Genomic DNA, 26,144 nt, shown 5'->3' with positions numbered 1-26,144 from the left:
AAGTTGGCACCAGACATGCTGGCTCCAAAGCTACTGGACAGCTACTGATGGACTACCAATGTTAGTAATTATGAGAGACGTAAACACAAAAAATGTACCAATGGTTTGCAGATGCAGCCCACAGATACTGTCTCCCTTGATTTTCTTCAAATGGAAATCAGTAAAAGTAATCTACGTAAGACTTTGGAACATTTTATTCCCGAAATGTGGGCTTGTTCTCAAAAAGCTGAAATATCTCTGCACCAGCATTGGCTTCAGTACAGCGTCAGTGGTAAATGATACCCCAAAGCAACACTGTTCTCATGGTGCAGTGCTGTTCTAGACATAATACGAACTTTTGGGGGTTTTTTGTTTTGTTTTTAAGTGCATTACAGAAATACGGTATGCCACAAAACTGAAGTGTTCTGTGCATAAGGGGCAACCAATCATGGTTTTAGCTGCTAGAGTTTCTGCTGATTTTATCTCCATGAGATCAAGAACAAGTTGCCCAAAGTGATTTTTGTTGTTTTTCTGTTTTACTTTGTTTATTGGTCGACAAGTTGAAGCCTGAGTTATAATAATGCCTAATGAAAAAGTTCCTTCAACTGAAGAAAAACTCTTTACCTGACTTTCGCATTCAGGCATTTTGCCTGAATATATTTAGACCTGGTTTCATTTGTATCCGTGTAAAACAATATATTCTTAGCATAAACATGCTTTGAGTCATATAAACTCTGAGAATATTGAGTAGACCTCAGAAATAGTCCAAAACAATACATCAAAAATTATAGTGTAGCACAAAATAATATGCAAAAAGTCACGTGGTGTTATTCTTAAATATTCTTCAGAGAATCTGTAACTAGCAAATCAGCCAGTGTCAGCCTTCTGATATATATCTCTGATGTACATCGGCCTTCATTGAGGCTTCCAGGACCTGCCAGAGAGGAATGAAGCTTGGAAGCTTAAAGTTTTGAAATGTAAATGATGAAAAAAGTGATGTGGGTTCAAATTCTTATCCAGGCAGGAGTCTTGTGCAACACAAAAGCACACTAGCTGCAAATAAGGTTCTTCATGGAAATGCTGTCTGGACAGTGGCTGCTAACAAACTCGTTCATTCATGTACTTTCTCTTCCATTTCTTACATGTTTGGTTAGCAGCAGCTCTGATTGTGCGGGTTCCCATGTTGATGACATGACTGAAGATTTCCCATCAAGTGATTAAACTGCTGTCTTGTCTCTCTTTTGTTGGTTATAGCTGAATATGATAATGTTACCATAATAGCATCCCTAAAGTGTGTGGTGCAAAACCTGATGGCTGGATTGTGAAGTTGTTCTCCATGTTTATTTCTAGTAACCACACTGGAACTGGCTCTTTTAATAAAGAAAATCTGAGAAATGATTATGTCTGGGAGTGTGTGTCATACATTTAAAAAAAAGAAAAAAACCTGTAAACACTGGGAGAACACAAACATCCAGTGCACTGTGATAGGCTGATGTACGCCCTCTTGACCGATCACCAGCACTCTCTGAATGGACTCAGTAGTGTCTGTTTGGAAAGTATTGAACGCTTAGGTTTCCATCAATACAAATGACCAATTGCAATTGACGATTCTTATGATCACCCCACCCAGATCTGCTTTGCTCATCATTATATAAAACTGGTTTGGGATTCACAGCACTGCGATGGAGCACCCCGGGGCAGATCGATCAGAGACAGAGAGGTTAAAACAAACTCAGCATCTGCCTGGTAATAACTGCTTCAAATAAAAGCAATACTGCATCAACTATATGTAACTGTGGGGACCACATCACAATGAACCTTTTCCTTGTGCATCAGTCCATACTGAAATACAGTACCTTGCAAAATGTAGGCACCTAACATGTCTAGATCAATTTGTGAATTTTGTAGTCACAAATATTCATGAATTCATTTATTGAGGCTAGTCGCATGAAGTCACCTGACTTCCTGCACACATTGCTAGAACGTTGTCAGCCATATTGGATGTGACACAACCACCATTTCCTAGGGAAAAATACGTCTTCCCCAGCTGGTTGGCAGGGGTTTGGGACTGGACAAGTGATTGCTTTGGTTGCTAGCAAGTTGCTATGGTTTTCATTTAACTTTTCATGTTCATCTGCAAATACTTGCTCCTAACTATACTAACTACTATTCGAGCGGTAGTAAAAACATAAATGGAGATTGTTCACCTTAAAGTAAAAGTTTAAGGTGAACAATGCAGAGAAAATCCCAAGCACCCCAAGACAAAAGTGGGAAGGAAAAACTCCCTTTTGACACAAAGAAATCTCCATCAGAATCAGGCTCAGGGAGGGGCAGCCATCTGTCCCTCCCTGAGCCTGATTCCTTTTCCCCTCATCCCTGGTTCAGGATGAGGGGAAAAGGAAAGAGCAGAGGGATTCTGTTCAAACTATGACCGCGGCAATATGCTAGTGACCAAAGCAGCCACGAGGAGGTTTTTCCCAACCGGTTAAGGATTAAGCATTTTTCCATAGCGACAGGTGGTTGCCAGGAGGTCACTGACCAGTATGTAGACCTGCATGACTGGTGCTTTAGCAGCCATTTTCCCAGCAACCACTTGCAACCAGTCAGGAAATACACATATTTGCTTGCCAGATGGTTGCAGACCAGTCCCTAGGCCTGCATGAGTGAGACACTATTCACTTGATCCTACATTGTCACTATAAATGGTGGACAAGTTAACATTGCATGATTAGGGGTGATGTGTCTGCAAAGCCTCAGTATAATAATTTCTGTTTCGTGGAAGATGAATCCCAATGACTGGGTTAATTCCCTGGCTCTTTTTTTTTCTAACACTATCATAAGACTCATGAAGTATTGGTTGGTTATGTTGATATTTGGTGCATACATTCATATTTGTCTGTAGAGATAAACTTTATCACTGAGCCTTTCATTCTTCATCTAATCAACTTAGCAGCCATCTTGGATTGAATCCATGTATTTACTTTGCAGTCTGTATCTATGTGAATGGTAAATGACCTGCATTTGTATAGCGCTTTACTAGTCCCTAAGGACCCCAAAGCGCTTTACACATTCAGTCATCCACCCATTCACACACACATTCACACACTGGTGTGAATGCGGAGAGCCATAATTTTAACTTCAGTGGTTCAGTGGGACATAAAAACTGCATGTATAGAACTGAGAGTTATATCCAGTAAAGGAAGAAAAAAAAGGTTTGGCAAAACGTGGCCCCAACACGTGCACATGCACTGTTTCACATTACAGCTTTTAAAACAGTTGTAAACCTTCCCATTTCAGCTGTTGACTGGACTACATGGGTGCATAGGCGTGATATCTATCTTTCATGTTCAGAATTCTCCCATAAATTTCTATTCAGGATTCTTTGAGTTCCTTATCTAATGTCTCTGCTGCCACCTGCCAGCATTGTCATTGTAAGCATGTTAGCAGTCTGATGTTGTACTGCCTAGCAAACACAGACAGCATAAAAGAAGCCCCCATGATGTCCTATTGTGAAGCATTAAGCTGAATATTTTTGGTGTTACCATCTGTGTGTTTTCGAACCAGATATGACGAGCGAGGGGTGGATCTGACTGTGGCTCTAATAATGACCGTGATTCACACAGTGATCTTCATGTTTTATTCAGTGTGACCTGAAACCAGCGTGTGAGCCCATTAAGTCATCAGGAAAGCTTTTACTGAGGTCATGGACCAAAGGAACCGAGAGCTGTTTTTCCATGGATTTCCAGATAACTTATTGCAGTCAGAAGAGTTGTTTCCTCCTCCTCCTCCTCCTCCTCCTGATACTTTCACGTGCTCCCTTTAGGTCTCGCCACAGTGTATCATCTGCCTTGAACTCACCCTACATCTAGCATCCTTTAAAGTCACACCAACTCTCCATGTTTTCCTTCACTGCATCCATGAATCTTCTCCACTATCCCTCCTCTGCACATGCCAAACCATCCCAGCCTTGCCTCTCTAACTTTGAAAGTCTTAACATCTTTTAACTTTGTCACCTCCAGCTCAGCTTGCTGTCTCTGTTTTAGTGTTACTGTCTCCAAACCAGACATCATAGCAGGTCTCACTATCGTCACGGAAACCTTTCCTCCCAGTCTTGCTGCCCTGACGCTTATCTCCACTCACTCCACCCTGCCTTTTCTCTCTTCTTCTCTCTTTTGCCTTGTCCTTTTATTTGGATGGTTGACCCCAGGTTTCACTATCTGCTCCTTGCAGCTTTACTGTTACACCTGTCTCCTTCTCATTGGCACACATGTAATCTGTTGCGTTTCTACTGATGAATCTAAACCACTATGGTGAAGATGGTGACTGCTGTCTTCGAGGCGTCAGAATGTTAGCATCGTTGCAGTTTACTCCAAAACATATCAGAGAAACCCACTATGTGATATTCAGGAAACTGGTTGTAGCGCATTCAAATATTACTCAATGGAGAATTTCCTGAATGTTTACATAGATAAAGATGTGTCCGACAAAAGCTTCACTAAGCTGCTGGCACGTCTGTTGCCACCTTTAGTACAGTGTGTGGCGGTATGATGGCAACGATCTACTCACTACAATTGCATCAGTCTCCTGAAACCAGCCTCCTATCAAAGTGTGGGCATTTTACAAGATAGCTCATCAACCAGTGGTGTGTGATGACTCAGAGGCGATTGCAGCGGATGCTTTAATGTGAAAATGTCCACACAGATTTTATTTAAAAGCGCCAGCTCTTTTTACAAGCTTGAAATCATCAGACATAAACGCTCCCACAGATAATGCATTAAGCATTTCGCTCTTCGATACGAGTATTTCACCGACTGTTGAGCTGACACACACCCAGCGTTTCAGCACCACGGCGGAATCAATGGCCCCAAATGGCTTAAAATGAAAGTCTTTTACCAACATTGTTTCAATATTTATTGACATCAACCTCGAGGCAGAGAAGTGCCCTGCGTGCTACATGCTTTCAGACAAAAACAAGGCAGTGACCGGGTCACGAGAGTTTCTCTTGAAATTGCAGTGTGTTTGGGAGGAAAGTGATTGTCCCTCTTTACTTATGCAGGGAGATAACAAGACAAGATCTTATCCTCGCTGCCATTTTCTGCCTTGTTATTGAAAATGGTCCTAAATTTGTGTTTGCTAAAAATCATTTTCCTATCAGGTGCATGGAGGGAAGCTGCAGTAAAGACATAAGATTGGTTGTCTCTCAGCTTTGAGTCTCCAGATTCATAGGTCCCAGTGTGGCACGGCAGTAATTATGTTCAACTTAATTAAGCTTTGTTAATTATGTTAAAAGGAGTGTAATAAAAGGTCATTAAAAACATCATTTAAAGGATGCAAAATGAAACACACACATAGCACCGAGTTAACACCTGAAATTTTGCTAAACTGGATTTATGCACATTTTAAGTTGACCTTTCACCGAGCCACACCTCTATTTTCTCCTGCATTGTTTTCCCACTTACGCTTGACACCATTTTTTTTTTTTCATTAGTACGGCATCAGATAATTAGCTGACTTATCTGTTGGATGTGCACCCACACTAATTATAACAGAGAATAACCTGCAGAGATGAAAGAGGAGCTCTGGTAGACCATCTGGTGAGTGCTTTAGACACAGCTCCTGTAGTCATGTAGTGGTTTGTACCTGCTGTCGCTGTTTTTTCAGAGTTTGTGCCAGCACAAAAAAACTATCATAGGGTTGAAACTGGTTCTCACAATACAAGTAATGTTGCCAAATACCTGCTGGGTTCATTTCTCAGATGTGCTGCCTGAAATCGGTCTGCTCAGCAGAAAAATACAGGACAGAAAAATGACCTGAAAAGCAGTGAACTTCTACAGCTTATGTTGGTATATACTGTATTCTATACCATACATGTAAAGAATAGGAACATTATTCCCCTAAGTCATACCACTAAAATTATATCAAAACAATATGGTGTGATGTATGGTTTATTACATATATAGTGCACAGCAGATGTGTTCATCATATTCCTGTTTCCTGTGTTCTTTCTGTTAATGTTTTATCAGTTGGCATTAAGTAGATTAGAAAAAAGCAGCAGTTATCATCATTATCATGCTATAATTTTATAATTAAAAAGCCACTAATGACGACACATTTTTAGTGGCTTTCCTTTCAGCTTTTGATGTTGCTTCTTGCTGCTGAGATTTGATTCAAATCTGCCGGCACCATCCAGCAGATGGAGTTCTTGAACCGCAGTAGCAGCTTATCTTTTCAACTTCCACCATTGTTTGCGCTGCAGCAGAGTAATCAACAGTAGATTAAGTCATGTCTGCACCATATACAGCAAAATTGTTAGTTGAAATTAAATTTGTGATTGTGTCTTCCTCCACTCTCTCTCTCTCCATGTTTTCCCACCCACGCTCCACCATTACACTATCTAATAAAGGCAAAAGGAACGAAAATTATTATTTAAGAAGAAAACAAATAAATAAGCTATGGTCTGTAACTGGAGCTCATTTATTGCTGGTGGTTATAGGTTATGCGGGAACCACTCACACCTTACCGTGGCACAAATAATGTTCACTGACACGCACAGATGGCTTTTTCCTTCTCATTTTTACAAAGAACAAATTATTTTTAATGAATTTCCTTTTGATTTGGGCAACTTTACACCAAACACAAAGTTAAAATTCTGTTCTACTGTATCATTATTATTATTATTATTATTATTATTATTATTATTTCATACCAACATAGCAACTTATGGCAAGCAAAAAGGACAAACTACCTGGAACGCGATACGCCCCTCAGTAACCAGAGACCATACAACTGAAAAGATATACCACAGTCGAAAAAGAGATGAGAAGGGCAGCAGCACAGCGCCATTAAAGTCAAGAAAACACTAGCATAGCAAAGATGGCGTCGGACTGCTTTTTCAAACTTCAACTCCGTGTTGTAGGTTTTCAGGCTGTCTGCTCGAGTTTCTCTTGATATAATTAACTTTGCTCAATGGTCAGTATTCTATTATTTTGTAGTCCAGTCTTCACTGTAGAGTTAAACACACAGAGTGGTGTTTTTTTCTTCTTCTTGTACATAGCGACAGCTATAGCTGTTGTTGGCGGTGAGCTAATGGAGCTCTTAACTTCACAGCGTCTTTGGTCTAACGGCGTCGTAAAAATCTGGTTTCTGACAAAAACTACGTCCCCTCTGCCATTTTCTTTTTCTTTAACAGTATAATATGTACAAATTGAGCCACTCTACTGAATTATTTGTAGCACATAATTATTTAAATGCTAGCCGACATCTCCCCAATTTAAAATGTGATGTAAACCATTGAGCCAGACTGCAGCAGTCCCCATAGCAACAGAGGAGAGGGTGGGCATCACAAATGGCACAGAGACGCATCATGATTCACGCCAATGGAGCTCACGTCCCAAGCTGTGTATAGCATTTTAGCACTAAAAACTAATCCCAGACCACACAGACAGCCCTGCTCCGTGTCAGAGATTGAAACCTGAGAGATTCCAGTTGGCCCCAATTTCCTCAGCACAAACGTGGTACAATCCACCCACATTAGAAAACCTTTACCAATGCTTCCCCCCTCCCTCTGTCTGGCAGGTACCACTCACTGCCGAGGGGGTTATCCTATCCATCCACCGCAAATCTAGTCCTCATTGTGGCAGAATTGCAGTGCACTGGACTGTACAGAGCAGGGTACCATCCAGGCTGTTGTCTGTGAGGGGTGGGGTCCGGCTACACTGATACCACCAACCATAAGCTGACAGAGGGACACCAGAGAGGCAGAAAAAGACGGGAAAAAAGAGAGAGAAGAGGGGGGAAGACTGCACCTGAAGAGGAATATAATACGGGTAAGGAGAAAAGGGGGGTGGATGGAGGGAGAAGGAAAAAGACAATGGGGAAAGGTCCAGAATGGTTCAAATAGATTCGCTCCTTTGATGCTATGCTTTTCCCCATTTCCTTCCTGCTGACAGTCCATTTAATTTCAGTCCTTTTTCCATCTGTGACACGTTTTTTCCCCCATCAGTTATATGTGGGCATCATTTCGTGAATGGCTGCAGTGGTTATTTCATTCTACATTTGATATTTCTGTGCCTGTTCCCGTTCATAGTGGGAGAATCTGTGGGCCATAGTGAATGATGCTTACCATTTGGCCCAGTTTGTGTGTTGCCTTTGCATTTTTGAAAATATATGGGCATTTGATCCCATATCAGATATCAGATGACATAATGTGGCAGCTGTGCCGATTCTGTGACACAGTATTGACTGATATTTATAATATCTGGCTTCTTGCTTACATTAAAGCCCAGCTTGCCTAAATACATAAATAATATAATACAATTTTTGAGCACAGGTTTTTTTTTTGTCATATGCTACTTAAGAGCTCTATATAATGTATTTGTCTAAAAACCGGTTCTCATGTGTATTCCATTTGATCAGCCAGCTGTTATTTAAAAAAAATAAATAAATATCCTCTTAATAAACCTGTAAAATGGCAATAAATAGTGCCACCATAGCTCACTGCAACCATATTTGCATTTGTAATATTTTTCATGGCTCTAAAAATCCATTCAAAGTGAAGGATGCATGCAACACACAAAAACAATAAGATGATTAATTATTTTCTTTCATTTCAGTCAAACAAATGCACAAATCTACTGAATGCTTTTCCCGTCTCTTCTATACGTGGCCGTGTTTGTGGCTAGGATGAAAGGAGACACCCCAGTGAACAGCACCATGAGTGTCGGCCAAGCCAGGAAGCTGGTGGAGCAACTGAAGATCGAGGCTAGTTTCTGCAGGATAAAGGTGAGGCGCACGTATTTATCGTGAAGGCTCAACCCTTGAAAATTCAAGTTTGGTCCAAAACAGCACAAACGAAAGTTTTCTGTTTTAAAAAAAAGCAAGAAAGGAATTCTTTGATATGTTGTGATAAGTCAGTTCTGTCAGTCAGATGCTAATAATTGTGCCGCACAAACTAAATGCAAGTTTGGTTTGAAGATTTTGTTGTAAGCAATAATGGGTAGGCAGTGATGACCTTCTCAAACGTACTTTAAGTGAAGGCTTCCCACTGGTGGCTTTCCAAATGGTGTTTGGCTTGCATGATGTTCCTAATTGCATCAAAGCCACCTTGCAGAGACACGTTGCCTCTTTGTAAGAAATAATCCATGAGCGTTAAAATGAGCAGGAGGCAAACTTTGCTCTCATGCTAACATGAGAGCAAAGTTTTAGAGATAAGCTTTATCTGCTGGCACCTCTGGCCAATAAATAGAACCTGAAGCAGAACGCTTGTCACACAGAGGTTCAGCACTCTGTCAAAACCTTTGAAACATCTGGCTGTTCAATGTAAAGGTTGAAATTGTTGTTAGAGAAAGATCCACATGAGGAGTACAAGAGCTAAATAATAATTCAGTTAACGCTCAGTTACTTTTATGTTTGCACATTTCATGCTCATATTTAGGTTTTATTAAGAAAACTATCTATTCATACATACAAACATCAATTCAGGGTCAATTAAAACAAATTCGAATCAAGTAAGAATGTACTGAATTTTAATTTTTGTTGATATGTTTGTGGTGTCGCTATGTTTTATCCTCTTTACAGTAGTATGTCCATACAGACACATTCAAATTTTTATCCAGATTTCCTGAAGCTAATTTTGACCCAGTTCAGTTTTAGGTTCTGGCTACTGTGTGTGTGTGTGTGTGTGTGTGGTTTTTTGGGTAAATGGGGTATTTTTTTTTAAAGACAAATCAACTTAAATGCAGGTTTTTTATTATTATGAAATATATTTGGTTATTTAATGCCAGTTTACAAGTTGTCTCAAGGTGCTTTATCTCGTAAGACAAAGGACCTACAGTACAGAATTAGAGAGAGAGAAACCAAACATCAGATGAGACCCTAAGAGTAAAAACTTAGTGACAGTGGAGAGAAGGAACTCAGTTTTAGCAGGAAGAGACAGAAACTGTCCCAGAAATGCACAGCCATCTGCTGAGGCTACTTGGAGCATGGGAGATAAAGAGGTATCCCAAAAAAAACAAAACCCACACACTTCTCCTGCTGTACACAGTGACATGGATGGACCCGGATGGATGAGGAACACTGATAAACAGATTATCTTTAAACAATCTTGGAAACAAAACTGGGAAAAAAGATAAAGAACAGATCTTAGAAAAGAAAAGAGAAAAAATGAGAGACAAGTGGGAAATTCCAGCCATTGTTAAAACTATAAGCCAGTACAGTAGCAGGGTTCGTGAGAGTCCTACAAAGATTTCATGTTCTGACTCTGTTCCACAGTGCACCTGTGAAAATACAGATGAGAAAGAGCAGAGGCCAAAATAATGCTCATACATATAAACGATCACAGCAAAGAAACCCAGACATACCTCAAAACAACAAGGATGAGGGTCTGAAACATCCATCAATCCTCCCATCCGTTTACTTATGTTTATCCACTTCAGGCTCATGGTGAGGCTGGAGCCTGTCCCAGCTACCATGGAGCAAAAGGTGAAGTGGACCCTGCACAGGTCACCAGTCTGTCGCATTTCTAACACAGACAACCATTCCCAGCCACTCCTATGGCCATTTTAGAATCACCAATCTAACACACACAGAACATGCAAACTCCACGCAGAATGGTCCCGGCCGGCTGGTGGATTCAAATCGAGGATTTTCTGTCTGCAATGCCACTATACCACCGTACCACCCGGGTTAAAAGCAGCATGCAAAAAATCAATAACTGTCGCTATTAAAGCACCTTGAGATGACTCCTATAACAGCAAGAGGCATCTCAAGGTGCTTTAAATTCATTTAATATTAATCACACAGTATTATAAGCAAGGATTTGGCGACTGTGGGGAGGAAGTCACTAAGTTCCTGATTTTACAGGGAAATTACCTGCAGATCACCAGGATCAGGGAGGGGCAGCCAGCTCCCTGCTGTGACCACTTGGAGGCGGGATGAGGGGAAAGTGTAAAGGGGAAAAAATGTAATTAAATGCTCTAAACCCCATCATCTCCACCTCCAGGTATCAAAGGCAGCAGCCGACCTGATGGCGTACTGCGACGCACACGCCTGTGACGACCCCCTGATCACCCCCGTGCCCACCTCAGAGAACCCCTTCAGGGAGAAGAAGTTCTTCTGCGCTTTGCTTTGAGACAAATCAGGGATTGTTGTGATGAAAAAGTACAACTGTACAGTATGTACATCTATGTACAGTGTGTACATGTACTTCCAATCTGAATAAGACATTAATGTACTATAGTAACGTTGCATAAAAGCTGCCGATGTACAGTACATAACCAACTACAAAATGTCTTGAACTAAATTCTTATACTGCGAACATCTGTCTCAATGTTAGAGGAGGGCAAACAAGAATAAGTTAACATTTAATCAATAAAGAGTTAGAAATATCACAAAGTTGCTAAAAGTCTCAAGGGAAGGGGAAAAACAAAGACGTTCATCTGAATGAAAACACATGCATCTCATGCTCAAATAGGTTACAAGTAACTGCCAGAAGGGACAACATGATCACCAAGTATCTTATTCCTTCACCAGTCACAGGCAACAGATTCATATTGAAACTGGGAAGCTAAATTACCACATTAGGTCTAGGGATTATGGAGGACATGTCTCAGCTCTCCCCATTTAAATTCCCCATAAATGAGAAGACTAATGCCGCGTAATCAAACACATTTTCATTCTTTGTCTACTCGTAGGCAGAGGTCATAATACGCATCCTCTTCTCACAAGTAGCAGCATTTTTTTTCTAATCTAATCTATTGTGACCTTCGTCATTCACTGTTTAGCCCTGTCTTGGCAGTTACTTGTTTACAACTGGACACATGCAATTGATTTGTTCTTGGGGGGGGTTTATTAAGATTTTAGCCTCTTTTTTTTTTTTGCTCATTTCTATACTATTGCCGTAGTGTGGATGTGGACGTGTGTGTATGCATAGGTGCTACTGTGAAACTTGAGCAACAATTCTGTGCATCGGATCACTGTCAAATTGAGATTTTGTAGTTAAATAGCACACACACACACACAAACCCAAACACATTCCAGGAGTTATGGACTTTCAACATCTAATCTAAGCCACTAAAGTAAGATCATCTAATCGGTTATTCTGAGCCTGTCATAATAATAATTTTCTAATTCTTTAGGACAAAAAAAAAAAAAAAACAAGTAAATGAAGCAGTCTTAATGTACTTTTAAGGACAAGTGTGCGTCATTGTCATTTTAAATGATCAGAGGATCTCCAGAGCAGGGGTGCTTAGTGGTTTCCAGAAAAGTCAAGGATCAACCAGTGTCACTTTCTCCATCTAAAGTACTGTCAGCTGTTAAGTTTCAATACCACTTTCATAAAAGGAAACGGAAAACTGCTCTTCTTCTCGTGTCCGTGACCTGGAACTTTTGGAAACGCCTCCCCCCTGCTTTGGAGCATTCAAAAAGAAAAAAAAAAAAAAAAAAAAGAGTGACATTTTCATCATGTTGCAAATATCAAATCTGGAGCTTTGGCGGAAAAAAAGGTAACCATGGAAACGAAGCACTGAAATAAAGCCTCCTGTCATCAAACATTTTCTGTCTCTTGGGGTGTTCTCTGATAAAATGCACAAAAAAAAAAAACCATGTTCAAATGTGATACTTGCTTTTTATTGTTTTATAATAAAAGCAATAGAAAAGCTGAAACCTTTTCACAGTCAAATGCAAACACGTGGGCCTGCGTTATAACAAAGAGCTGCTACACACTGGTTACATCTTCATACAGCTTGATAACTGGTGGTTGGTGTCAGCATCCATTAATTTGAACGGAAGATTATGGAATACAGTGTGAACATGCAGTGCTGTGGATTTTATACTTCTTTAGACCAAGTTAAATGTTTAAAGTAACATGCATTAAGGCATCTCATGTCTAGAAATTTAATCAAAGACAATACATCTAGCTCAGCTATGAAGACCTGACCCAAATATCAGGTTCACTGTTGTAACAAAATGCACACAGTGTAGGATTTTCATTTAAAGCCACTCAAACCAATAAAGGATATTTTATTTGTAAGTCACATGACCGTGGATTAAGAGGGTTTCTCCGCTCTTACTCAGCTTGTAAGTTGCAGAAAGAAAAGAAAGCCTACTACTTTTAATCTACATTAATTAGCTGCTAACACGGTTTTGCTAGATCTATCTATGTGGGTTTGGATCAGGATGGCTGCTGTCTGACGCTCACCAACTCGTAACTTTGCTTTCAAGACCTCTACAGAAGGTTTGCATTTTTTACTAGCAGCACAACTAGCTGTGATATCGAGCTTTCTAGCAAACACAATATCTAAGTTATCAGCAATAGAGACACTTTTTTTATTGACAGTATTATGTTTTGTTACATTGCCATCTTTATTTATATACATTTCAATCTTCAAGTCCAAACAAGCTTAGAGTAGACTAGATGTAGGACTGTGGTGCGTCTTCATTTGCAAGACCAAAACAATTCACATATATATATATTTAAATTTAAATCTCTAAATACCAATGTCAGTTGAATCTTATTTTTTAGGTTTAGTTTTCATGTTTTACATTAAATTAGCCAAATCTTCTGCCAAACAGACAATCCTTATCAACAAATCGTTGAAGCATTGTTGGTGGAATTACAGTGCATGAAACTGTGATATGATGTGCTACTTTAAAAAATGGACAACTCATATCAAACCTTCCAGTGGCATTTAAAAACAAGCAAATGGTGCAAGCAGCCCAAGAACATCAGGTGACTACAGGTGTTAGTGTAGATTGTACAGGTAAACCATCACATTAAATAGAAAGAAATGTGCTGAAATAAATGAAAACAAATCTTGAAGGTAAGAAGAGTTTACCTCTAAAACTGCCATAATGAGCTTAAAAGAGTAACTTCTTAACGCACTTCCAACAATGAATGCACTAGAAATTTACATTTTTTTAATTTTGAACAGAAAGTACGCATAGTATTCCAATAGTTGGGCCACATGGCTATTATAAGCGAGGCTGAATTAAAAAAAAAAAAATCAGAAGAGGTAATGTACAGCTTGGACTTCAGAAGTACAAAAACAAATGACTGAATGTTTATAGGAAGGCATCGCACCATTCCTTAAGACAGCCATAGCAGTCACCTTGTTGTTTGACATTTGCCCCGCAAGTGTCCTTCAGCCAGTCTCGGAAAAGCTCCTCGTCTTTCTTTAGCACTAGAAACTGTCCAAGGACGACATATGCCTGTGGAAGTGGATGTGAAGACACAACACAAGAATGTAATTAAGACCGATGTGCGAGTATCTAAGAATGAGCCACATCATCTGTTCTGATAACAAGTAGATCCAGTTTTTAACTGAACACATGAGTATTTGTTTGGGTGTGTTTGATCAAATTCATAGCTGATTTGACAAGAGAACAGCTCTTCTGCGACAACAAACATTTACAGATGTCCAGAAAAAAAACTGCAGCTTGTATTTCATTACATCACAACTTCAGTTGTGCTAGTTTTCAAAAAAAAGTTTGTGTCAGCTGTCATATACTGCTGCTGGAAGTTAACATAATTTCAATAATATTCAAAGTAATCAATACCTACTAGGTAAAATAACTTAAAATTACTGTGTGAATAAACACACTGCAGAAGCTAATCAAAAACCAATTTACCTTGTCGAAACCCTTATCCTCCAGTCTTTTGCCAAGGACTTCTCCGATGCCTGCCAGAGCCATCACAGGCTTCTCTCCCATGGGCTCGGCCACAAAGTCTTTATGTTTTTGGGATGTCGATGACATGATCTCTTTGGAGTCTGTCAAATAATAGCAGGTGCTAAACTGTAATATAAACACAGATTTGACAAGTGAAAACAATACTTACCCAATTTAGTGAAAGGAAAGAACATTTCGTAAAATTGCACATCTAATTTTAGTTATTTATATTTTTATTAGCAACGGATAGACGGCACAGAAACTTCTTTAGACAGTAGTTGAATATGATATGGTTTAATGTTTGGCTGCTCATGTCAACTCTAGTTATGAACCAAGCCTACAGTGCGAACATATCAACAAGTGCTATTTCTTTCTCTACAGCAATGACCTATTTTATGGAGCACTGAGTGCTAATGCTAATATATTTAACATCTGGGATTACCAACTGATCTTCGTTACCGAGTAGCATCTAGTCAGACTCACCAAACACAACTACACCCGTGAAATGCTTCGGCTGATGGCTTAACATAAGTGCAGTACACGCAGAGTTGAATTGCGCGCGCAACACATTTCAATGCTAACCGTTTTAGCACACCGAGCTAAAGTTCACTAGCTCCAGTTTATATTACAGCCTATTTTCCTACGTAGCCGCAGCTTCTTAGCGGGAGTTATGTCTATTTTAAAACCAGGGCTTGCTCCTAAAAATAATCAGACTATCAAGTTAACGCTGTAAAGCTAGAAAACAGGAGCTCATATTTTAGGCGCCTACAAATTAGCCTAACTTGAGCTAATGAAGCTTTAACGCTACTAAGCTAATTGTTATTTTTCCTATAAAGCTCATTTACAAATAACCTCTTCCTTTGGGGCACGGTTAAGTTTATCACAGCCAAAACCCACAGCTGCGTATCAACTTACCCGTTAGTGTCGTGTCCAAGCTGGATATTAACGTAGTTAGCGGAAAAGCTACCTGCTTTCGATTTCTGTATAAGCACCGGCGACCACAATGCAATGCGCAGGCTCTCTGCGGCGTCACGTCAAAAACCGCGTGACGTCAGACGTCATTTCACCCTGATTTTGGTCTCGCAGGATAAACAGACAAACCTCTAGGGCATAACCAACTTGTAATGAGGCATTTCTATAATCACGTTTATCTTAAATTATAATGAGCACGTCTTCATTTTTGCCTGTCACACGTTCCTGATGTGGCAGACACTTTGTAATAAATGGGCAAAGAAAACAGTGTATATTGCTTTCAGTGTGCATTTTATTAACTCAGGAGTAACAGTATACACAGACTGGTGTACCATACTTGGGATTGACTTTCATGTCATGGTTGTGCGCATTAATCATCTTCTAACTCAGTTTCTGACACCAGCATGGCATTTGCATCCGTCTTTGGGTTGAGGAGGAGAAAGCTTGAGTGGGTTTATAACTGCAACTTTCACAGTAGCTCGGGGTGTGCGGCTTCTTTTAATCAGCTCAAAATAAGCCTAGAGCTCTGGCAAAATGCTGGAAGCCAGGCTGCAGGTCAGCCCGGTGCCATCTGGCTCCACATTGAGCTTCTTTACAACTCCGTCTTCCACCAACATAGAATATCTGAAACAACATGAAATACACACTCCAATCTACTTTAGTTAAGACCAACAAAACAAATAACAGTTATGTTGTGTGCAGTTTGTCTTTAATCAGTATGGACAGAACTAAGATTGAAAAATCAGTAGAAACTTCACAAACACTGCAGTTATCTGCAACCTCAGCACGATGAAGCGACTGCAGTGGTAGAGGTGCAAAAGCAGGTAATGTGCAAAAGGTTGTATGTAAGAGCATTCCTTTCCACTCAGTCGCTGTTCCACTCTTAAGTGAGAAGTAAAGTGATTTTGGACAGCTATAAAGTCAACATAGTGTGTCATCATAAGTGTACTGTTGTGTAGTGACAGTGTTAGCACACAGAACTGCATAGAAAGTACTTATGTTCAATGCAGGAATTATTGTGGGGACGATATAGTGCATAAATTTTCTTACTGTACAAATTTGTTATTAATAAAATTCAGGCATTTAAGAGAAACAAAAGAGGTTACCTCTTGGATCGCTTATTCCCAAGTACCTGCACGATTTGATCATTGTCAAGTAACAGGTCAACTGCCTAAGGCAAAGAAAGATGAATTAATAGTCAGTCGCTAAAGCTTCAAGTAGAGCTGAAATATAAAGCAGACATTGGTTTTTACCTTTGTGAATGCTCCAGTGGGATCAGCCAGCATCCGCACCTGCAGAGGAAAAGTGGTCATAAGCTCAGCATTAAAGTTCTTTTTGGGCATTTTCCCAGGTCTTTGTCCAAGACTGACATGTCACAGAGCTCTAATTGTTCAGAAAAGCCACCGAGATGCAGGTTGTTCAGTTGTACTCTACCTTTCCATCAGCTCCATGCTCTTTTCCCCATGCAGCCATGACAAATGCATCGTTGACAGAGATGCATGCTATTTCCTGTATACCTTTATTCTTCAGTTCTGCAGCCTGCTGCACAAAACCTGGGAGGTGAGTCTGAAAACAAAAAAATCAATACTTAATAAGGTCAGCTGATTATCAATGTGCACAGGCACTGTTAACAGTGTGGACTCACTTTGGAACAGCCAGGTGTAAATGCTCCAGGTACAGCAAAGAGGACTCCTTTCTTCCCCTTAAACAGTTGATCCATAGCCACCTTATTCCCTGGCTCCCCCTCCTGGACCTCCACTGCAGGAAGCTGTTCACCCACCTGATGAGAGGCGAGATGACAATACAGAACAATGTTGACCTACATTTCACATTACTAAAGTGAGTGATACTAATGTGCATGTCCCTGGAGGACATTGCATGCACTGCTATTTGTGTTACGTTTAGTCTGCACTTACACAGAAGTGCTGCAGGATGACACAGTAGAAGGAGAGGGGTTTTTCTGTACTGTGTGCAGCTGATGCTTATTGTCAAAATATATATATATAGTATAATCAAGCATAGTTAACAGGAAAGAGCTGAAGAAATTAAAACGATTCCACATTTGCTTGCTTTAATCCTCATAGAGATTACAAAAATACACCCATCTAATATTAGGCTTCTTATTAATTAATGAATAAACAAGGCTTGAAGGATCTTGCACGGCCACTGGGGGGCGACAAATCATACAATTAGTTCAAGTAACCCAACTCCTAAATTTAATGCTGACACTGAAGGACTAATTCATTTTTTCACTGAGTGCCAAAAAGCCGTATCAACCATAACAAGAGCCAATACTCTGAACTCAAATGCACTGGAGTAACGTTATCCTACAAAAGATGGGTTAAATAAACCAATGTTGCAACGCTTTACATGGCCTTGAAGTGAATTCAGAAAAGCTGCAAGTGACCCAAATACAACATCGTTTTACTTTGGGGCACATATACTGGCTGTGATTTTGGCTGTATTTAAAACAAACAAAGAAAAACAAAATCAAAAACAAGACAGAGTAGCGGAATACTTCCTAGACGGGCATGAGTGTGCATCTATAAAATAAACAAGCCTAGTCGACTAAAGAGAAGGTGAGATTGATTTGCAGGCAAGCTACGCTCAAAACGAGTTTAACAGGTGGGGGAGGAAGGTGCGGAGACAAGCACCGACAGGACGGCTGTTATTAACAATCGATAATGATGAAGATAACGGCTGTCACGGGGACGGAATTCACACGGATAGCATCGTGAGCTACAAATAAACAACGTCACCGCTTTATTTAGCAAGTTTACAGTAAAACGCACTGACACAGTCGCATTTGGCTCGTGCATATAGAGCATACACGGCAGCGAAACGCTCGCAAGCCTTACCTGAATCGGCATTTTGGTTGTAGGAGTAATGTGCAGTAGTCTGGCGCTCTGGAGGGCACGGGAACTTCTGAGTACAGCGGATGTGATGGGGAACATTGTAGCTGTTTAGCAAGCTAGTTAGCAAGAGTTATGCAACGTATTAGGAAAGCGGTAGGTTGGTTGGTGGGGTGCTGTGCGCGCTGCCTTGATTTCCCCTTGGACACGCCCAAAACTCACTTGTCACTCTTACCTCGGTGACAGTTACCTACACTGCTGTCCCACATTAGGTGTGGCTGTAGGTACGTAGTTACCAGATTTGGGCCCGCTAAGGCTTTATTTACTGCGCCATCTGCTAGCAAACCCACATGTCTACAGTTTGGGCTAGAGACCGAAAGTAGCCCGTGGAGCTATAGCATTTCCGATAAGGAAAAATAACTTTGCACAATGCAAGGGAAGTCTTCACCAAAGTCAGGAAAATGTTATATATGTGTGTCATATCATTAAATATACCAATATTCATTAAAGGTGGGCAGATGATCCACATATTGATCATATCAATACCAATGATGGAATGAGTATCGAATGGATGTTTTGTTTCTATCCTCCTAAGTTCAGTATGTAACCCACTGAATCGTGTTAATAATTTTTTGGAGGGGGTAAATGACAAAAATATACCTTATATGCTGGCTTTATGGGTTGAAAGTGTCAGCATTGGTTTTGGCAATACTGGCCCTGCATTTACTTGGTATTGGGTCAGTATCCAACTTTGCAGTATCACACAGAGTGAATATTCATACTGTTATACTATTAGGCCTTTTTCACAGGTGGAAAAAATGATCACATTTTCCCTGCATGTATAAAGTATGTTACAGCACATTTAGCCTACCATTAAGCTGCTCCTGCTATTTTGGCATCTGTTAAAACATCCTCTGTTTTTTTAGACTTTAAAGACAGTCTTGTGTGTGCAAATGGAACTAACCAGGGTTAAATGTAGTTAACAAGGTCATTATCGTTAACTAAAACTAACGAAATAACGAAAACTAGAAGTGAAAAAACATTTTCGTTAACGGAAATAAAAATAAAAACGAAAACTAACTAAAACTATAATGAGTGTTCACAAAACTAACTAAAATTAACTGAATTTATAGCAAAAATGTGTTTAGTTTTCGTTGATGTGTGCATGTCATACAAAAGTCAAGGTTAAAAATGAAGTTTAGTTTCCACATTTTTTTCTTGCTGTGTCTCATTATGCCAGCAGGTGGCAGTACGTTAGTCGAGTCGTCTGTGTTGGTGTTCCGTCCACGCGCAGAATCATGTCAGGAAAAGTCTGGAGAAAGCGCCAGCTTCCAATTTGGGATTACTTTGAATATGACTGTGTTTTGGATAAAGCAAGTGTCTTGTAGTGGAACGAGACAAATTATGAGGGACATTTCTAAAGGGAAAAAAATCCCACAAACCTTAAAGTGCACTTGAAAAGCTCACACAAGAAGGCTAACCTAGCTTACCTGGAGAAGGTAGAGGGAGTGTTCGCCCAGGGCACCAAACAGGCTAGGACTGCCACTGACTGAGGTTGTCAGCTGAGGTTGATATTTTACAGAAAAAATTCCCCGAGGTCCACCGAGTCAAGAGCTATCAACACTGGTTCTGTGGACAAAGTCCTGGGAAAGATATATGTCGAGTGAGTGTGCATGATCCATCAGCTCACAGCTGTATTTATTAACCATTCAAAATACAGAAAGATTTCATTAAACTGGGAAACTGTATTTCTGTCTTGCAGGGAGACTCTGGTGGAGGAGTGGTTCATAATGGCAGGATTTATGGGGTCTCTTCTTTTGTGGGAGATCCGGACTTTGTATGCAGAGCACCGGCTGCCTTCATGGACCTCTGTGATCCTGAGTATGCAGATTGGACCAGGAAAACTATCAACCCATAAAAAGCTGTAAGGTGTGGATAACTGTAAACAAGCTGAAATAAATAATCTTTAGAGTTTAGCTTTGCAAAAGTTGAATAAAGTTGAATAAAACACAATAGAAATAGAAAAAAATGCCACAAAGCTGAAAAACTGAACAAAAAACAAACAAAAAACAAACACAAATTACAACAGAAATAATAATAACAATATAAAAAAAAACACAATAGAAGTACAAAAAACCCTTTCATCATAAAACTTGGTGGCAAAGTGGAATATGGTAAGGAAAGGCTAATTTAAGTGCTTTCATTACTCAAAGGTTCCTGTTAATTATGCATGAAGTGACTTCTGGAGGGGAATGAAACTTAACTGAAATGCTCCCTGTGTTTGACCTGTCAAATGCAGGCGTAACTCCTGTTATTCATTGTTGTATTTCAGGTCTGCTGTGCACGACGTCTGTGAATCTGAGTAATTTGGTTCAGATGAAGGAATAAGACTGCTCAGATGCTTTGGGTGTCACGTAATGATTCCTCAGGTTAAGGTGTCTTTGGTGCCCTTTGATTTCAATCTAACTGCACATTGAACAGAAATCCTGCCATGACAGAACACACTAATGCCTTTTCAAGGGAGAACCGATCCTAATCTGAGCTGTCAGCCCCAAGTTCTCTGCAGTCATCAAATCAAGCATAATCTGGTTTGAACAGGCTCCCTGCCTCACTGCAAAAGCCTTTTTACCAGCTGCTGTTTGACAAATTGCAAAGCCTCTGAAGAGACTTTAGAATGGGGAAAAAGGGATACGAAGAAAGAGCTGTACAAAAAGCTATCCATGCACTCCTACTGTTTAACATTTCACTTGGAGTTTAGTGACTGTATTGTATCTGTGGATTGCATTATAGTTTCTCTGAGAGCTTTGCTCCCTGAAGATTTTATGACCTGTGAACGCTGAGTCTATCTTGTGGCTGTAAACCAGTCTGCTCAGCATGTCACTGCATGGCAGAGTTTCTCTCCATTTTTTTGAATCACCTTTGCTCAGTTGTGCTCCTAACTGATCTCCTGAGTTTGGCTGTATTCCTGGACTTTGCCCTTTAGTTACTCTTCAGTCTCTTTAACACACGGGCTGCCAAATTTAGGAGAACACAGTGAGACAGATGAAGCTTGCACCAGATGGTAGAAACACAATGATCATGGTCTTAGACACAGCATCCACACTCTGCTCCGTACATGATAGTGTGTGTGTGTGTGGTGCTGTTTGCAGGAACTTGATGAGGCTTTGCTTAAGTGGAAATCCACTGATGTTCAAGCCCCAGGGAAGTGGGTGGGGGGATAGGACCTCTGGGGCCCTCTTCCTGATGGAGCCCTACCTGACTCCTTTCACTGCTAAAGCAAGAATCTGTTTAAACAAACATAATGACAACAACAAAAGTCACTCAACAGAATAGTGGAGAAGTTATTTCCTTTATTAGTTAGTGTTTAGATTTTCATGTGTTCATTTTTGTTGGTGTCACATAGCTTATAGATGTGGACAGTTTTATTGGTGCCACAGCTCACAGCTCATTGAAACAATACTTCATTTCATCAGAATCATCAAATTATTCTGTTAAAAGCAACCGCCCAGTGTACTTGCATGGCTTTAGTATGTGAAAGAGTGAACCAATAAAAATGTGAAAAGAATGGATTTGTTGATTTTACAGAGATTTGCTAAAATACTTTGAACTCGTTTGTTGGTACCCATAAAGAGACCACCAGTCCTTGCATTATAACCATATTTCAAAGTTAGTGTTTAATAAGATATTATTAACTTTCAAAGCCTTTATTGAGAAAACTGAATTGAAATTCCAAGATACACATTTAGACATTATATGTATCAGTTTCATACTATGTTTGCACCTCTGAAGCCCAACTGATCCCCCATGACTGCATTTAATATCCATCATTTATATGAGATGAGCAAAGTCTGTGTATCAAAAAGTTTCTGACAATATTGCTGGACATAATTGAGCTATTGATGTAAAAGTGCCTGGTTGTGTTACACTGACCCTATGTTACTAACTATAGGCTGTCATATATTAACTGTTCCTCTACGTTCCTCAATAAATGCAGCCATTGTTACTCCCCTGAAAACAGGAAGGAAAGAATCACAAGAGTGATTTTGTGTTGTTATCTCATGGAGTAGTTTAATGCAATGAGGAGAATGTGCGACAGCCCCCTAGTGAAGATTGGAGACACCACCAATCGATCCCAGAAAAGGCTTACTAGCCGATTAGGATTGTACAGATCGCAGTTCTCGTCAATAAAATGACAACCATTGATGCAACATGAAAAATAATAACTTTTAAACTATTTTCATATCTTATTTACATTGTCTTTATGCTTATGTCAACTAAGATGAATGTGCATTAACTGTATTACTTTTTACTTTCAGTTGTGAACCCTTTTCATATATAAGAATAAGAATACCACATGACTGTGGCCTTGTGTTACACCCTCTCTGCTGCAGTGATGCTGCAGACAAACACAAACATCGTGATTAGACATTCAAGAAGACCCTCTTAAAGATGAAGGTCTGTGTCTCTTGACCTAAACACATAATCCAGTTAAATCTGATTTATGTTCATTAATGCCCCTCACACTGTAACTTAAAAGTAATAAATCGGTCACTGATTAATTACAGAAGTACGTTTGTGAGCATAAAGATGTAAGCCTTGGACCATCAGGATGAAATGTGGTTGGGAAACTTAACAAGCAGTGATAAAACTTCATCAGTAGCTCGAGCAAGACCTCAAAACCTTCGATCACCACGGGTGGTTAGCAGACTGTGGTTGTACCATGCAGCCTAATAACATGCAGTAAATTGCAGGTTAAAGCAGTCTGCTTACACTTTAAACGAGGGAAGGGAACTAATATGGCTGTCACATTACCCTTTTGTCCCATTTCATCCCAGGACTTGATTAAATTGCTGCTCACTTTCTACAGTACTTAAAACTGATCAGTAGGACCTGAAACTGCAAACAAATCAAATCAAATCACCTTTATTGTCACGTCACATGTGCAGGTACACTGGTACAGTACATGCGAGTGAAATTCTTGTGTGCGAGCTTCACAAGCAACAGAGTTGTGCAAAATACAATAACGTGCAACAAGCAAAATATAAAAATGGCTAATCTAAAAAGTAATAAATATATGTACCATATATAAAGGTATATACATTACTGAATGTGTATACTAAATATGTTTTTCTACGTGTGTGTGTGTGTGAGTGTGTATATAGTGTGTATATACATGTTTTACAAATGAAATAGAGTAAACAATAAAATAAGATATATAAAATATACAGAGGTTGGTATGTGCAAAACAGTGGCATTAATGTACAGTATGGAGTGCATAATGTTGTTGAATGTGGGTGAGGTGTCTATGACGTGTTCAGCAGTCTGATGGCCTGGTGGAAAAAGCTGTCTCTCAGTCTGCTGGTACGGGACCGGATGCTGCAGAACCGCCTTCCTGATGGAAGTAGTCTGAACAGTTTATGGCTGGGGTGACTGGAGTCCTTGATGATCCTCCCCGCTTTCCTCAGGCACCGCTTCCTGTAGATGTCTTGGAGGGAGGGAAGCTCACCTCCAATTGTCCATTCAGCACACCGCACTACTCTCTGGAGAGCTTTGCGGTTGTAAGCGGTGCTGTTGCCATACCAGGTGGTGATGCATCCAGTGAGGATGCTCTCAATGGCACAGCGATAGAAGGTCCTGAGGATGCGGGGGCTCATGCCGAATCTTTTCAGTCTCCTGAGAAAGAAGAGGCGCTGCTGCGCCTTCTTCACTGTTTTGTTTATGTGTACTGACCATGTGAGATCCTCAGCCAGATGTACACCAAGGAAGCGGAAGCTGCTCACTCTCTCCACAGCGGCGCCGTTGATGGTGATGGGGGTGTGTACTCCTCTGTGTGTACATTCAGGCCGAGTAAGAATCAGTTGGTGAACGTATTAATCTACTACAATTAGCAAATTAATAAATAAACAGGAGAAAGTTACAGTGCTAACTGAGTCATGCAAGTTTTTGACCAGGAGGTTAAACTCATGCAAATTAGCTTCACCCAGGCTCATGAAAACACTGTCCTGCTAATAGATAGCAGATCATTTGTGTCAGTGTGTCAGGATGGTTTATACTTGAGCTTTTAGTTCACACACAACAATTTTTCTTCATTTTTTTTTAACAATTACCAAAGTCTGTGAATCCCCAAATTGTTCAGTTGTTCTTTTTGCTCCCCATCAGGTCACTTTCACCATGTGACAAAAACAACACCCCACTGTACACACTCGGGCCACCGGCAACTTTCTAAATCCTCAATAAAAAGCTGACAGGTTGCAATGATGTTCCAAATAACATTAAGAAAACAACTAAATACACAGAAAATATTATGAAAATTGGTTTATTTTATATCTCCTAGTTTGAAATGAAGCAATAAAAACATGTATAAAACATCACAAACTGCAATATTTTACAAATGGTTACGTCCTGCTGATGCAATGGAGACATCTTCCAGTGACAGTCTTCATCCGTGTGTGTGTGAGGAGGCTCCTAAACCCAACGACACAGAAGTGCATGTTCACAACTCCCTCTGTGCAGGAGGGGTCAGGACCCTCCTCACCCTTGAGGAGGGGTGGTGCTGTGGCCAGTCAGGTATGAAGTGCTGAGAGTGGATCTTTGGTCCTCTGTGCAGCTCTGTCTACTCTCAGCTTCCCTGCAAAGCAATAACACAAGAAAGACGTCATTTTAACACAAAACAGCATTTTCATAGTATGATGTTAAAATGCAATTTTAAACCCAACGTATACACATGAAAAATATAAATAAACCTAAACCTACAGTGCTGCTGACATAAGACGATGATTTATACCAACTATTGGAAGAATTTAGTCTTCAAGACAGTTTGTTGTCAATGTGAGGTGATAACTTACATAGTTGGAACACAGCACCACTCTCCAGTTTTTCACTTGGTCATCCATCCTTCTCATTGGGTTGGTCGGGGTAAGGCTGTCTTCTGGGTGGGGTGTTAGCTCCATCTTGGACGTTGAGTGTCTGAAGTGCTGAATTCTGGGAGAGAAAAAGTGTAAACCACCTGAATTTAAAGACAAAAAGAAAAGTATGAATTCACAGATCACTAATTTGTTAAATTTACTTTTCTTCTGTTACGTGTTTTTAGCTTACCTCTGATCCCTCAGCCACAGGCTATACCTTATGTAAAAACAAGAGACTACAGTCAGTTCACTGCATCATTTTTAAACCTTTTCTACTTATTTGTGTTGACATTAAGTACAGACTTACCTTTGTCCTGCATGGTGAATTGGGGCTTGGGAAAAACATATATTATTCATTTAAAAAGTTACCTGTGATACTAAGAAAAATGGAAGTAATAACAACTAAAAACTACCTTTCAGCCACAATGTAATTTTAATATTAACCTCCTAAGACCCGAACTCTTCCACGACATGCATTTTTAATTTCTCTTTGATATTTGGTCACATTGGGGCCCAATGAATGTAAAAACAAAGAATTTCCAGATTTTTTTTTTACCTTATTTTTGTTTTTAAGAAAAATGAGAGCCACAAATGAGGATATTCATTTAAAATTTTGATAGAACAGTAGCAGTATAATGTCCTCGTAAGTGGATATCAGGCCCATGTAGAGCAAAATTGAGTATTTTGGCCAAAATAACCAAAAATGTGATGTCCACATATGTGGACGGCAGGTCCTAGGAGGTTAATGTCACATATCAAGAAAAAAACAATA

At 40.0% G+C, this 26,144-nt stretch overlaps 3 protein-coding genes and 2 long non-coding RNA genes across 8 annotated transcripts; 2 read left to right on the top strand and 3 right to left on the bottom strand.

Annotated features, from left to right (window-relative positions):
- The first annotated feature begins 7,546 nt into the window (after positions 1-7,546).
- gng3 (guanine nucleotide binding protein (G protein), gamma 3) lies at positions 7,547-12,422 on the top strand. Its single transcript, XM_003450473.4, has 3 exons — positions 7,547-7,805; positions 8,661-8,760; positions 10,979-12,422. The coding sequence occupies exons 2-3, from the start codon at positions 8,662-8,664 to the stop codon at positions 11,105-11,107; spliced, it is 228 nt and encodes a 75-aa protein (XP_003450521.1). The 5' UTR covers positions 7,547-7,805; position 8,661; the 3' UTR covers positions 11,108-12,422.
- Positions 12,423-12,828: 406 nt separating this feature from the next.
- banf1 (barrier to autointegration nuclear assembly factor 1) lies at positions 12,829-15,742 on the bottom strand. 3 transcript variants are annotated; one of them, XM_003450475.5, is made up of 3 exons: positions 15,559-15,742; positions 14,605-14,744; positions 12,829-14,184 (listed from the first exon to the last, which is right to left on the bottom strand). In XM_003450475.5, the coding sequence occupies exons 2-3, from the start codon at positions 14,728-14,730 to the stop codon at positions 14,038-14,040; spliced, it is 273 nt and encodes a 90-aa protein (XP_003450523.1). In that variant the 5' UTR covers positions 14,731-14,744; positions 15,559-15,742; the 3' UTR covers positions 12,829-14,037. The 3 variants fall into 3 exon arrangements, with proteins under 3 accessions (XP_003450523.1, XP_003450522.1, XP_005472006.1); XM_003450474.5 differs by having other exon boundaries at positions 14,605-14,769; positions 15,559-15,735; XM_005471949.4 differs by lacking the exon at positions 15,559-15,742 and adding an exon at positions 15,127-15,282 and having other exon boundaries at positions 14,605-14,769.
- Positions 15,743-15,885: 143 nt separating this feature from the next.
- Positions 15,886-18,844, bottom strand: prdx5 (peroxiredoxin 5). The gene is made up of 6 exons (XM_003450476.5): positions 18,474-18,844; positions 17,261-17,395; positions 17,050-17,181; positions 16,869-16,907; positions 16,722-16,786; positions 15,886-16,239 (listed from the first exon to the last, which is right to left on the bottom strand). Exons 1-6 carry the CDS (start codon positions 18,567-18,569, stop codon positions 16,134-16,136), a joined length of 573 nt encoding a protein of 190 aa, XP_003450524.1. The 5' UTR covers positions 18,570-18,844; the 3' UTR covers positions 15,886-16,133.
- Positions 18,845-19,906: 1,062 nt separating this feature from the next.
- LOC109203906 (uncharacterized) lies at positions 19,907-22,482 on the top strand. Of its 2 annotated transcripts, XR_002063577.2 has the most exons (3): positions 19,907-20,130; positions 20,230-20,396; positions 20,800-22,482. It is a non-coding gene; the product is annotated as an uncharacterized LOC109203906 (long non-coding RNA). The 2 variants fall into 2 exon arrangements; XR_002063576.2 differs by having other exon boundaries at positions 20,230-22,482.
- Positions 22,483-25,007: 2,525 nt separating this feature from the next.
- LOC102078339 (uncharacterized) lies at positions 25,008-25,834 on the bottom strand. Its single transcript, XR_268734.4, has 3 exons — positions 25,563-25,834; positions 25,313-25,473; positions 25,008-25,095 (listed from the first exon to the last, which is right to left on the bottom strand). It is a non-coding gene; the product is annotated as an uncharacterized LOC102078339 (long non-coding RNA).
- Positions 25,835-26,144: the final 310 nt, after the last annotated feature.

This window comes from Oreochromis niloticus, linkage group LG10 (genome assembly GCF_001858045.2).
Source record: "Oreochromis niloticus isolate F11D_XX linkage group LG10, O_niloticus_UMD_NMBU, whole genome shotgun sequence".
Lineage (NCBI taxonomy): Eukaryota > Metazoa > Chordata > Actinopteri > Cichliformes > Cichlidae > Oreochromis > Oreochromis niloticus.
This window is presented reverse-complemented; position numbering and strand designations above follow the sequence as displayed.